Here is a 14,610-nt window from a genome sequence, read left to right as displayed (position 1 = left end):
TGCTCCTAGGTCGCAGGTTCGAATCTTGCCTCGGGCATGGATGTGTGTGATGTCCTTAGGTTAGTTAGGTTTAAGTAGTTCTAAGTTCTAGGGGACTAATGACCTCAGATTTTAAGTCCCATAGTGCTTAGAGCCATTTGAACCACAGTGAGATAAACAGAGAAATTAGAGCTCATACAGAGGTTTACCGACAGTCGCTGTTCCCACACAGTATTCGCGAGTGGAAAAAGGAAAGTGTGCAGTAAGAGAGGTAATGTAAGCATTCTCTCCCACCAGGTGGCTTGCAGAGTATGGACGTAGATGGATATCTGAGCCTAGAAATTTTTTTGGCCGGTTGTGAGACAGTCGAACGTAGCAAATAAACAAGGGGCGTTTAATAAGTAATGCAATACATGTTTTTCTGAAGGCAGGTTGGTTTTATTCAGGATTCCATTACACCATATTATTCCCTACTCTTTTGGGTAGAAAACTCTGTTTTTCAGCCTGTTCTCTGTTCAGTGCGACGGCCTTACGCCACCTGACTGGGAAGGCCTGTATCCACATGGCAACACTCTACTTGTCAATGTCGGAGCCAACGTCTTGCCGCATCAATAACCTACTCATCGCCCACGTACTGCTTCCAGCGGAGTGCGTCCGTTATTGGGCCAAGTAAATGGAAGTCGGGAGGTGCGAGGTCCTGGCTGTAGGACGGATGAGGAAGAACAGTCCAATAACGTTTTGTGGACGAATGTGTCAGCGCTATCAACAGAGACGTCCAGTTGAGAAGCGAGGTGGTTGATTGTATTCCGTCGATCACCTCGAATAATAGTCAGCACGTTCCAACAATCCAGGAGTCACGGCTATGTGCGGCTGGGCGGCACGTGGGAGATCGGAGAGGTTTGCGCGACCTTGCGATGATCATAGACGCCTCGCTCAACGACTCACCGTGCTTTTGTTCACTGTCAGGTCTCCGTAGATATTCTTCCAGTGCCTATGAATATCTGCGATGCTCTGTTTTTGCGCCAAGATAAAGTCAAAGCCAGCTCTCTGCTTGGAAAGCACCTCTGTTAGAAACGCCATTTTGAAGGTTACGTATAGCGCCGCCAGCTATCGGAACTTCATGAAACTATAGGAGCTGAAGCGGGGATATTCCTCGATGTCCCATAACGAATTCTGCATTTTTGCAACTGAAATTAGCCGAGAAAATAGTGTTGCATTACTTAACGAACACCGCTCGTATTACACTCGTATGAAAGTCTTGCTATCAGGCTGGATGGACTTGGTTATACGAAATTTTTCATGAAAGGCGTGTTTTAAAAAATTGTTCAAATGACTCTGAGTACTATGGGACTTAACTTCTGAGGTCATCAGTCCCCTAGAACTTAGAACTACTTGAACCTAAGGAACCCAAGGACATCACACACATCTATGCCCGAGGCAGGATTCGAACCTGCGACCGTAGCGGTCGCGCGGTTCCGAACTGTAGCGCCTAGAACCGCTCGGCCACCCCGGCCGGCAAAGGCGTGTTTTAGCAACTTCGCAAAAGATTATCCGTAGGGTGTTCGCCCCCGGTAGCTGAGTGGTCAGCGTGACAGAATGTCAATCCCAAGGGCCCGGGTTCCATTCCCGGCTGGGTCGGGTGTTGTGTTGTCCCATTCATCATCCTTTCATTCTCATAGACGCGCCAGTTGCCGAAGTAGCGTTAAATCGAAAGACTTGCACCCGGCGAACAGTCTACCCGACGGGAGGCCCTAGTCACACGACGTTTATTTATTTATTCGTAGGCTAGGCACATGGTTGACTTCGGTTTATTTGGAGAGTTCTGAGAAACTGTACCGCATCGCTAAACGAGACTGCAAATAGAACGCTTGTGAAATTCCATTCTCGAGTATTTGCGATCCCCACCAGGCAGGATTAAACGGGTACATCGTTATTCATGAGTATCTCAGGGCTTACAGAAGACGACTGCACGCAATCTATAAAGCAAACAGAAAATACACATACAGTGGATAGAGCATCTCTTCAAGTTTTTAACGCACGTTACAGGCGATGAATACGGGCGCCGTTTGTGACACAACAAACCTCCATACATCACTGAAGTCGCAGACACGAATAGGCTGGGAAGGCGCTACACAGCACGCTTTGGAAATCAGTTCATTAGGATGCCTATCTGCAGGCGCGAGTTAGAATTTTTTTGGAGATTTGTGGTAAGTTCCTATGAGACCAAACTGCGGGCGTCATCGGTCCCTATGCTTACACACTACTTAATCTAACTTAAACTAACTTACGCTAAGGACAACACACACAACCATGCCCGAGGGAGGACTCGAACCTCCGACGGAGGCACCCGCGCGAACCGTGACAAGGCGCCCAAGACCGCGCGGCTACCATGCGTGGCCGCGAGTTAGACTGATGGTACACTACACAGCAGATGATTTGTTTACATGTTCTCATGTACTGTCACGCCTGATTCCTAGTGCAACTATGCCACGGCGGGTATTACGAATCGAGAGAGATGCTCTATCCATTTTCTATATGTTTCTATATTTTCTATCTGTTTTCTATATGTCTTGTGGTTTTCGCGTAGTCGTCTTCCGAAATCCCAGACTTACGAGTAACCCTGTACATCGAAGCAATTCAGAGGCGCTGCTAGACGTGTTGATGCGAAACCTTAGAGGAAAGAAGACGGTCTTTTCGCGAAACTGTTTTCAGCAAGTTTAGACAGCTAGTAGCATTACTGACAGAGGGCAGAACGATCCTGCTACTTCCAATCATCTTCTCTCATTAGGAAAAAACAAGAGAAAGTAACGATCACAAAAGGGCGTGAGTGAAACCGTCTATAAGTTCGACCAAACACATATACTCACCATGCTTTCTTTATGACTATTTTTTCATTCTGTGACTATCGTTCCTGTAATAGCATCACAGTCTTTAAGTGCTCTCTCATAAACGACGCCCTGGAAGAGACAATTTCTGTGTCTAGCCAGGGTGTCTAAAATACGCTGCATGACGAAAAAAAATGAAGCATCCAGAAGAAATGGTCGGATGTCAATATAACTTTGTAAATGTATACACCATTGGCGGGTATTTAAATAATTAGGTTCGCAGTTCCCCGCGAGAGGCAGAACGGTTCAAATGGCTCTGAGCACTATGGGACCTAACATCTGAGGTCACCAGTCCCCTAGAACTTAGAACTACTTAAACCTAACTAACCTAAGGACATCACACACATCCATGCGCGAGGCAGGATACGAACCTGCGACCGTAGCGGTCGCGCGGTTCCAGACTGAAGTGCCTATAAACGCTCGGCCTCACCTGGCCGGCAGCAGAACGGTCGACGGGACGTTAAACCCTAATATTCTTTCCTTCCTCTCTCTGCTCTCTCTGGCCTATATGCATACACTGATTCGATTGGGAAGATTGTCATAAAGCCGTTAGTCGTGTCCTCAGGCAAGCTCGTACTTAATGTTTACCTGGCCGACATCGAGGTCATTACACCATCCTACTTTACAGAGCAGACAAGACCCCGAACCCCAAGTTCTGTGAAGAGTCATGGACGTCCAACCATTTATCGCCTAGTGGTGGTTTCACAGTCCTACCTCTTTCCGTAGGTGCTCACGACAGGAGCTCGTGAACATTTGACGAGCTTCGCCGTTTTCGAGGTATCGTTCACAGGATCTGCGTATAATAACCTGCCCTTTGTCAGTTGGTTATCTCAACGAATTTCCCCTTTTGCAGCCCATACGTTCGCTAGGCTAGTCCCTCGTCCGTGTATGCTCCGCTTACATACGTTTGTTACCGCGTTACGTGCCTGCAACGCCATCAGTTGGCATCGAACGTCGCGGTGGGCAGTGATCATTTTGTTTTGGCTCATCAGTCTATATCTTACGGACAGCCGGCCACGGTGGCCGAGCGGTTCTACGTGTATTAGTTCGGAACCGCGCGACTGCTACGGTCGCAGGTTGGAATCCTGCCTCGGGCATGGATGTGTGTGATGTCAAATGGTTCAAATGGCTCTGAGCACTATGGGACTTAACTTCTGAGGTCATCAGTCCCCTAGAACTCAGAACTACTTAAACCTAACTAATCTACGGACATCACACACATCCATGCCCGAGGCAGGATTCGAACCTGCGACCTTAGCGGTCGCGCAGCTCCAGACTGTAGCGCCTAGAACCGCTCGGCCACTCGGCCGGCATTGTGATGTCTTTGGGTTAGTTATGTTTAAGTAGTTCTAAGTTCTAGGGGACTGATGACCTCAGATGTTAAGTCTCATAGTGCTCAGAACCATTTGAACCATTTTCTTACGGACACAAGAATTATCTGCCATTACTCCATCGACATTTCACTGAAAGTGTCTCCAGCAGAGTTTACTACTTACTAAATACATCTGAAGTGTGGTGTTGCAGTTTTATTCAAACTGTAAATTCTTTTGCTAATCAGTGCATCTTCGTGGACTTTGTGATGGGATGTCTAGTACAGATAGGTGCGGTAACTTTTATTTATGACGGCTTCAAGATTACTTAATGCTCTGCTAAGTGACTGTTTGCCAGTAACTTCAAACAACTTGTATACTACAAAAGAGCTGTAGAATTGCACGAAATTACACCTCTTTTCTGCTAAATCTGTTGGAGCTGTCACTCGGCAGGTCCCATACAAGTCTACAACATACAAAATGTACCACCACGCTCAGTATGGAAAACGGCAGCACATCAGCTAAATAAGTAGATAGTGATTTTAATTTGCGCTCGGTCGTTAAAATGGCTGGCCAGGCAGCGGCGCGTGGCACTGCGTTCGCTTTATTGGCCTCGTTGGCCTGTAAATATTGTCACGATCGATCCGAGCTACCTAATTACTCACCCATCACACTGCAGTTACGCGCAGCAGTATTTTCTGTACTATCCAGACGAGAACACCGCTTAAAACGACTTCATAGCCCTTTTACCTTCATTTAACACCCTTTCTTTACCGATAAGTTCCTTTAATAATATTTGTTCATTGTGAGAACAGAAATACAACTGGAGCTGTTTCCTAAACAGGACGGAAATTTTTTGCAAAATGACGCAACCGAGTATCTGTTTCCTGTTTTAAAATGAGAACGCTTCCACCTATGAAATGAAACCATAGAGTACTGCGTCTAAGCTAGTATTGAGCGATATTATAACACCGGCTGTGTCATTAGTTCGAAACGGAATATTACGATCGAGTCTCATGAGAGTTCTTGAGTGTAGTATGCCCATGCCAGCTGGATAGCCATATCGTGTGGATGGCTTTGATGCTTGCTTGTGCAATGTGTCTGTGTTGTTAACGGGAAACAAACCGGCGCTTTCCATTTACACCGAGCGTCGCGTGAAAGACGTGATGAGCAGTATTTGTTTGGACTAACTCCAGCTACACATTCCAAAAACGAAATTGCAAACATCTGCCGAAACACCAGAGAAAATTTGCCTGACGATTCTTACGAGGGACTCTCTGTATAGTTCGACCAATTTGTTGGGTCTTGCTTTTTGTAAAAGAAATTATTTCCAGTCATGTGGGGCCTGTACCTCCTTCCGGAGAGGGCTCATAATTTTGTGGGGGCTGTTAATAAAAGGAAGTTTATAGAACTTCCATAAACCCGTGTCTACACCATCACTTCCAGGAGCTTCTAGCTTTTTCATTTCCTTGTGCTTCCTTTAATTTCTTGTAAGCTGAGTTCTTCAGAACTGGGTCAGCGATAAAATATTCATTATTTTCTTCATGAGAGCTATCTACTGTTGGAGTATTCGGTAGTTTCTTTACGTATTGTTTCCATATGTTAGAAGTTTCACTTCCTTATTTTACCAATATGGCATATGGTCTTTTACGAATGGTCCAAACTTTTTTATAGTGGTGGTACAAAACTGTTCGATTCCATACAGTTACTAGATTATGGAAATAATATTTTCAAAAACACCTGTGACTGATCATTTTGCGATCATCGAAGACTAACGAACCGAGTCCAGACGAGAAATAACAGCTCTAAATAATCACACTGCATTCACCTAATTTGACTGTCATCTCAGCACGGAAGTAAATGACATGCTAGACATCCGCGTATTCCATATATGCCAGTTTGCTGTTCTCTATGTATCGCGACTCATCACTCAATAAAACCACTTTCCACTGCTCCAGAAATCAGTTATACAGACTGTATGGCTATTTTAGAAAGGAGTGAGTAGAGGATAATGAAACAGGTAAATAATACTAATAAACATAGACCCGGAAATCAAAGGTTTCCCCGGTACGATGTATGCATAACTAGTCATGCCGATATTACCGCACTGTTAATATCTAACGCTACGTTCATTTCGAAATACCACAAGTGAGGCGTTAATTGGAAACAGAGAAACTGCCCTCTTTTGATTTTATCATCATAACGGATACCTAAGTATAGGTAAATAGCGTTTCGACGACAAATGTATCGGTCGTGTCTTGCCTATATCATGGTCTTCCACAACCCACGACTTCAACCCGTTGGAGTTTTTTTGTATTTGGATATTTAAAAACTTTGGCTCATTCAATCCATGTTGGTAACGTCGATTAATTCCAGCAACGCATTGTGGATGGCTTTCAGTGCACTCGGAACACGCCTAGCATTTTTGAAAATGCAGGGGCATCGATGAGGAGACATGCTGAAGCTTGGCTTCACATGAACAGGGGTTATGTGGACCACTTGTTTAATAATATTGCCTTCAAGTATATATCTGCAGTTTGTATCCTCGGGGACTCAGTTACAAAGTGTTCATGTAATCTGTCGTAATTAGTCGTGTCGGGGAAACCCAGGGCCGGCCAGAAATTCTGCACGCGTGCGGTGCTCCTGCACATGTGCAACTTCCGGGTCACGGCGTGCACGCCGCAGCCGTCAGCGTCCATGTAGTGCATGTTTCTACGCACAGATGTCGCTTTATCCACTTGCTGGGATGCTCTGTACCGGCGCATTCTAGTGCTCTTTCCACAGCTTGCAAGCCAACCATGGGAAGGTATTTCGCGTGTTAAACATTTAAAATACTGTCACAGTCTACTCATTGAGACATCTACTTTTATGTTAACAGTTTAACCCAGTAAGACATGTAATACAGTTAACAACCGTGGGTTTTTAAGGCAGCTTGACTGACGGCACGTAAATACGCGTAATGTTTTTGAGCTAGTATTTAAGAAAGAGAGCACTTAGCGACTTCCAACGAACCTTATTCATGATTTCAAATAACATTAAACTAATGCAAGGTTTCCTATAACTAATTCTCGGTGCCCTCAGATACACCCACATAATTTCTGTCTCACTGACCTCTGAACATAATGATAACCGCAGACCTCTCGATGATCACCTGTTATTTCAATACCATTATTGCTATATCTTTCATCAGTTCCGTCTGAAATCTGCATAATAACCGACAGTTGATGAATGTTATGTTTTATCGACTTCAGCTGAGCGTAGCCCTTCACACATTTAAAAAAAAAAAAAAACTAAATGTAAGTATACATTGAAACAATCGGTTTAATGACCAATTTTCCTCTTGCTTGTACCACATAAACAGGGAAGTGGAGCCGCCGCCGTTCATTTAGGACACATGTCTAATAACAGATGTCGCTGTGCAGCGTTTGGCCGGCCCTGGGGAACTAGTGGTTTCCAGACCTATGTTAATTATGATTATTTGCTTCCTTCATTGTCCTCTACTCCTCCCCCCCCCCACCCCCTTTCGTTTGTACTCGAAACAAGCGCCCTTACAGTTGTATGCGACATCTTGCATTCGTTCTGGTGATCTGTGACCTCTGGACAGCTGCGCGGCCATGAGAACGGAAATGTACCGCCTCTTAAGAAGTCTGTCTGTGCCTGACCTCTCTGGTTGAGCAGTAATGAATATTCTCTACGGTTCATAGTAGGCACCGGTTGGTTATAATTAAAGCACAGCTAGTCGCGGAGGTCCAGTGTGGACTGTAATTATCGTACATCAGAGAAACTTGATAGATATTCTAATGCGTTAATGCGGAACCGATTTACACTGAAAAAAGTAAGTTCCAGTTTCGGTCACCAGGTGCAAATCTGACGCTGAACAGCATGTAGCCGACGTCTACGGCGCTCATATTGAAACAATTGTGCAAGCGGCGGTTATTAATAAAATCAATATTATGTCTTTCTCACTTTTTTCTGCCCATCTCCTGTTAGTAATCCACTACATATGGAAATATTTACATACGCGTTTCGTGTATACACAGAGCCAGATTTGCACGTGGTGGCTAAATTGGAACCAATTTTTTTCCAGTGTTCGGTTCCGCGTTAACGCATTAGAATATCTACCAAGTTTCTCTGCCGTACGATAGTTACAGCCCACACTACACCTCTGTGAGTAGCTGCAAATTAACTATAACCATCCGGTACTGTTGGCGACTGGACTGCACAGTAGCCTTACAATTTGGTGGTCTGGTCGCCTACCGTTAATTTATTAGGCCTACTAAGGCTTCGACATAATTTAGCGTTTCCCTGCCTGTTTCACAATAACTTCGTTGACTAAAATTCTGGCCGCGTGCAACCCTGTGAAATCTTTCTGACACAATAACCCAGAGTGGACGCCTATAATTACGCCCTATTTGACCTTACACATTTGTCACCTTGGATTTATTGACAAGCTGCAAGACAATGATGTTAACACATTGCGTCTACTTCTGTTTAATTCCGAATGCATAGCCGGGCGTCACATAGTGGGATGTCCAGAGCCTATTGAGCTCAAATTCTATGACACCTTACCAAACAGTCTTTTCCCAAAACTAGTACAAACATAAATGATAAGAGTGGGTCAATTCAGCTGCTTCTAGAGCTCTGTGATGTTTTCCTCAAAATTAAATGCTCTGTATCTAAAAGGATTCGTTCTTTATGAGAACACAACTTAATAATTATTTAAACAACCGGTTACAATTGTCTATTTTGTTTCATGTTTTATTGGATAAAGTATAGCGCTTTCATTGAAAAGAACTAATTTTCGTCCTTACTTTTTTGGTCATAAACATACGTCTGGAGTAACAGAGTATTCGTCATAAAGTTCTGAGTATATGCCTTATTACGCAATATATAGAAGAATTCCTTTCGTTTGTAAGCCAAACTTACCAAACGAGGTTTTCAACATTTATCTTCATACATGTGGTACATTATTTGTTTGCTACACAGTACATTTCATAAAAATTTATATTTTTGAGAAAGCGTCGTGTTAACAAAATGTCTGACTATTCATATATGCTTTGTTGTGTGCGCATTTGTAGAGAGGGTGGATGAAGTGGAGAATTTTTCCAAAGGAGTGTACAAAATTGCTGGACAACAATTTGCTAGATCATTGTCTGCTTCCTGACGAATCTCATATGTGCTCCAGCACGTCTTCGCGGAAAAGCAAAGTCATGCGATAAGTCGCTTAGCTGTCCCGAAAAGTGGCTCTATATGTAGACTGTGGCATTAGGCAATTATTTTGTAAGGACTTACTTTACAACGTAGGTCTAGTTCTCTTCTGTTCATGGGGCGGCAGCGAACCACCACTCTCACGCATTCTGCCATAGCCGACACCATGAATCGCCTGTGACAACAGAATGAGTCCATATTAGAACACAAAATATAACATCGTATTTCCATAGTTCCCCTCTATGCAATAAGATATAAAATAACTCTTTCGCCAGTTTTGACAACAACTATTATGAAATAATCTCTCCGAGACAAAAATTGTATTTTCAGTAACATTGTTTATGACTTGTTAAGAATTACACTGTAAAATAGCTAAGCAAGAGTATTCACAGTCTGAAGTAATTTAGTGGCGATTGTTATTTTCAGCGAATATTATCGTTAAATGTAGTTAATAATAGAAAGCTACTACATTTTTTCCTTGGGAAATAGCAGCAAATGTTCTAAAGTCTCCGATTTTCGTCATTCTGTATACTGGGATTTTTACGAATTTTACGACTCTTTCCCGTAATTTAGCTCCTCGCCTATGAAGTGGGTAATTTATGAATTCAGATGTTTGAAACACATGATCACCATGAAAAGTGTAGCATTTATTTACCGACATTTTCTAAAGTTGATAAACATCGCTTAATACGTTTTAACTTATTTAACGGAAGGATTCTTACGTACGTCCTTCTTCTATCACAAAATAGCAGTTCTTGTTATCGCTAACCAGTTGTCGAAGACAGACGGGCGAAAAAGTGTTAAGTGAGCTGAACGAGCTATTGCGTAGTTGAGTGGCCCCCTGCTGACCTCTGGTGCTGCTGCACTAACCTTCCACACTGGAACGCGCATGTCCAGTCGCCAATCAATCAATGTCCAGTTACGAAACTATCACGAGTCTAGAGCTGCTACAAGATGTCAGACTTAAGTCACGCAACCGGTTGCTCTTGCTAATAAATTCATCTGTTGCCATAACAAAAACTCTCTAAAGACCATTTTACGTCCTTTTAATAGATGGGACGTTCACATTAATAAAGGTCACAATTTTATTATGATTAAATTTTGTTTTTGTGTTGATTAAGGTGATAGAGATTTCAAGAGTTATATTTAATGTGCTATTTTATTGCGGTTATGGGAGCTTCTAATGGTGTGTGAACAATTGCCGTTATATTATAATGCTGAACGTTGCATAAGTATTTTTAGGGAAGAATAGGAAATACCTGTAGTCAGACATTTCACGAACGGGTTTAAATTTAACAAACATACGGTCAACAGTCTGGAGAAAAGCTTAAAATGAGAATGGTGATGAAGAATTATATCAAATTTTCGAAGGAAGAATATTTTACGTGGTAGAGAATCAGCAGTTAAATGAACTGAATATTACATGTTGTTAACGCCAGAACCAGTGACCGAATACGAAAAATGAGTACGTACAGAATTTCAGAATACGCGTATCAACAGCTAACACCTACAGCTATTTATCGATGTGGACGAGAGTACTATTTTTAGCCAATGTAGGTACGCAATTATACCAAGTAGTCATAATTATAGTGTAGCTACCCACAGAGCTCCAGTACGGGCTGTAATTATCGCATGGGAGCGAAACTTTACACTAGAACTTCGTAGGCATTACTTTTCACCACGCCCTCGTAGAACGTCTTTTCCATTTATTAGCCATCGCTTCTGCGATGACTTGAAAGTAATTGTTTGGTACCAGTGCCTCTCTTCTATCATGTTTTCAAATTACGGTGAGTGTAGCTGCCAATAACTTGTAACATGCAGTAGCAACTTCCACGATCAACAGTCAATTAGGTTGTCATAATTTATGTCTGGAGCACTTCGATACGTTAACAGCGGTCAATATTTGAATAAAATAACAGTTTGTGAACGAACTTTCTCCAAACTACAAACAGGAAAATTTTATATGGAACACACCTTTGACCATGAGTCTTTCTGTACGTCATTCCACTGTCGCTAACTTTCGACGAGCCAGAAACAAAATGTAGCGTTGAATAAACAATATTTTGTAATAATTGCAAGTGACAAAAAATCAGATACCATCTTCATGTCTCAAAAAATTCGCGCGTTTGGAGAAAGCAGATCTGTAACGTAGATTCTGTGTATTACAATTCGCTTGATGGTTTCGCAAATCTTTCTATGGGAAGGTCAACTTGACTTAAAGCTTCTCATGACATAGGCCTAACATATCCGTGTACACTGCTGCAGTCTGTAAGTGTACGGAGAATGGTTTACGACAGCATTTGTTTTCTTTCTCAAGGAGGCTGAGAGATATAACTGCTTATATTCCTGTATCTTTTCACTTATTTCACTGGATGTATCATTATGACTGTATGTATTAATGGTGTAGCGTAGGATATCGGAGTCACCTTTGAAAGAAAACTGTCAAAATTTTAGAAAGGGTGAAGCCGTTCTTCTCGTTTCAGTTCGTTGTCCATGTTGTTTCTCGTATGTCTGTAAAATACTGGAACTGTGGAAATCAGTGTGATCGCTGGAAATTATTAGTAATATAATCAGTTACTTTTTTACGTTTTATTACTTTCTTACGAAATCTTTTCAGGAGAAATCTTGCTATTTTCAGGTGTATAGTAATTTATTTTGCATTCAGCTGGCATTGCTTATGTGTGTGGTGTTTCAAGTTGTTTACATTTGTCTAGATTAGAAAATTATTAACACTTTTTGTTATTTAATATTATAGTGCTTCTTAGCTGGGACGTTTTCCTATGAGCGTTTGCACTGTAGCCAAGAAACATTCTCCATAAGCCGAGAACACGTTCACACACAACAGATTCGTTGACAATTGTGTGTAAACACCTCATATATCATAAGATCTGTTTTTTATGTCAAAGACTGCATAATGTATAACACCGAGTTCAGTGTGTATTTGTTGCTGAACCGTGAGCCTGCTTTTAGCTGTGGTTTGCTATAGCATTTGTCTTTGTCATACGCTGTGATGCTTTTATTGCATCTTTTTCATACACAATAGGCTGAAGGCAGGTTCTCACCGTCCAACCACTAACAATATTTGATGTGCATCCCAAATAATGCGGGATTGGTTTCCCACAACACAGATAATTGCTTAGGTACTAAAAATTTCTAAAAAAAAAAATAAGAATGTAAAATGCGTAAAGAATCTTCCTAAGCAGATCTGCATTAGTCAACAAAAGGTTGTCAGTATAACACACACAACAATCACAAGTTCAGTGAATTCTTCTACGTTTTCAAGACTGCTTTCGGCCATGGGTGATTTTAGAGAACGTGCTGACGCAGGCATTTGATATGTGGCTTGCGCTGCGCAGCTCTTTCTGTAACGGATGTGCTGTCTGATGCGAGCGGACGGCAGCGGACAGTTGACATCGTCTCTGCTGACAGGTGAAATTCCGTAAGCTGCTTATCTTACAGCGAGGTCCACCGGCCAGCCAGCCAGATAGGGCTTCGGGCGGCGAGCGATGCCGGCTGGCCCCGGGCTTACCGCTCGCTCGCGGCCAGGCCAGATTAAGACCTAAGCTGCTGAATCTAACCGTGGTCATGTATCCACTGAATATGAGAGCATTAAGGACGTATAAAAACCTGTACAACCACTGACGAGATTGTGGGAACAGTGATCACTGATTGAAGGTACGCGCGCTCGCTGACATCGCAAGGATCCCGATAGGCCGTGTCCAGGTAATTTTACACGAATTTTTGTGCATTACAGTGCTTTTCACTTTATGGGTCCCACGTATGCCAACCAAAGATTGAAAATACAGTCTAAGACAAACGACTTACCACGAAGGAATTATCCAAATGAGACTGAAATCGGTATATGTGATGTACATATACAGTCAAACAAATGATTACAGATTTAGAAAAACTGGATGATTTATTCAAGAGAAAGAGATTCACAAATTGGGCAGGTCAATAATGCGTTGGTCTACCTCTGGTCCTTATGCAAGGAGTTACTCGGTTTTGTATTGATTGACAGATTTGTTGGATGTCCTCCTGTGGGATACCGTGTCAGAATCTGTCCAATTGGCACGATAGCTCGTCAAAATCCAGAGCTGGTTGGAAATGTAACACTTACAGCGCCTCTCGGTGTTGAAAAAACAAAAATAGGTCCCAAATTAGCTCCCATGTCCTTAAAATATCAATTCAGAAAATGACCCATGTCCCTCCACAAGTAGTAATTACGAAAAATAAATAAAAAACAAATAGAGGGAAATATCTACTATAGAAAGCAAAAAAAAAAAAAAGGAAAATTTAATTATAAATTTTAGAAACATGGGAAGGGGGAAAAACAGTAGAAAATATTAAAATATTAGTTATTCCAATACGTACGAAAATCAATATTATAGTCATAGAACGTAGGTCTGGGACACCAAAGATAGTGTTTATTAAAGTATAAATAGCCACACGTTGTAATTACGATACTCCAGTCTCTAGTCTGTTCTAGTTTGGAAGTTATTTAGGACGTACAGCTTTAGAGAACAACAATTGGGACTTTATTAAACGTGGATCAAGAATAGATCGTGACGAGATTGTTTTGGAGGATTGTCAATTCAAGACTTTAATTTGGACATTTATCAGGTTAGATAAACGGAAAGGTGAATAGTAATCTCTTTGGCTTTAATGTCAATTCGTGTGAATATTTAAACGCTTTACTGAATTGAGAATTTTAACCGGATTCGGACTTTGAATTGTGATAGTGGGAAACATTAACTTGACGCGACTAGTGAGCATAGTTGATGACAGTTTGCGGATATTAAATAGAAATAACTTATTTATCGAAAGTGACAGGATATTATCTAACATCTCTGATGCTAGCGGGAATCCTACTTAGACATCTAATTAAAGAACTTCTTTGAATGAGCTCGTATGAGTGAACCTATTTAATAATAATTCTTCTCAATAAACTGACGTTGTTAATTTGAAACATAATACAAGTCTTGAACATTAAGCCGGCCCTTGTGACCAAGCGGTTCTAGGCGCTTCAGTCTGGAACCGCGCGACCGCTACGGTCGCAGGTTCGAATCCTGCCTCGGGCATGGATGTGTGTGGTGTCCTTAGGTTAGTTAGGTTTAAGTAGTTCTAAGTTGTAGGGGACTGATGACCTCACATGTTAAGTCCCATAGTGCTCAGAGCCATTTTTCTTTAACATTAATTTAACTTAGATTAATAAACGTTAAGGTTAC

The 14,610-nt window shown here is 42.0% G+C and overlaps 1 protein-coding gene across 1 annotated transcript in view; it reads right to left on the bottom strand.

The window, feature by feature from the left end:
- The window catches only part of LOC124722539 (osmotic avoidance abnormal protein 3), a 372,346-nt gene that overhangs the window by 296,517 nt on the left and 61,219 nt on the right, over nt 1-14,610 (bottom strand). The window contains exon 2 of the mRNA XM_047247684.1: nt 9,467-9,557. Coding sequence (XP_047103640.1) covers nt 9,467-9,550 — 84 coding nt within the window. The 5' untranslated portion in view covers nt 9,551-9,557. The remainder of the gene's footprint in view (nt 1-9,466; nt 9,558-14,610) is intronic.

This window comes from Schistocerca piceifrons, chromosome X (assembly GCF_021461385.2).
Source record: "Schistocerca piceifrons isolate TAMUIC-IGC-003096 chromosome X, iqSchPice1.1, whole genome shotgun sequence".
Taxonomy (NCBI): Eukaryota; Metazoa; Arthropoda; class Insecta; order Orthoptera; family Acrididae; genus Schistocerca; species Schistocerca piceifrons.
Note: the sequence above shows the minus strand (reverse complement) of the source record. Positions and strands in the feature narration are given on the sequence as shown.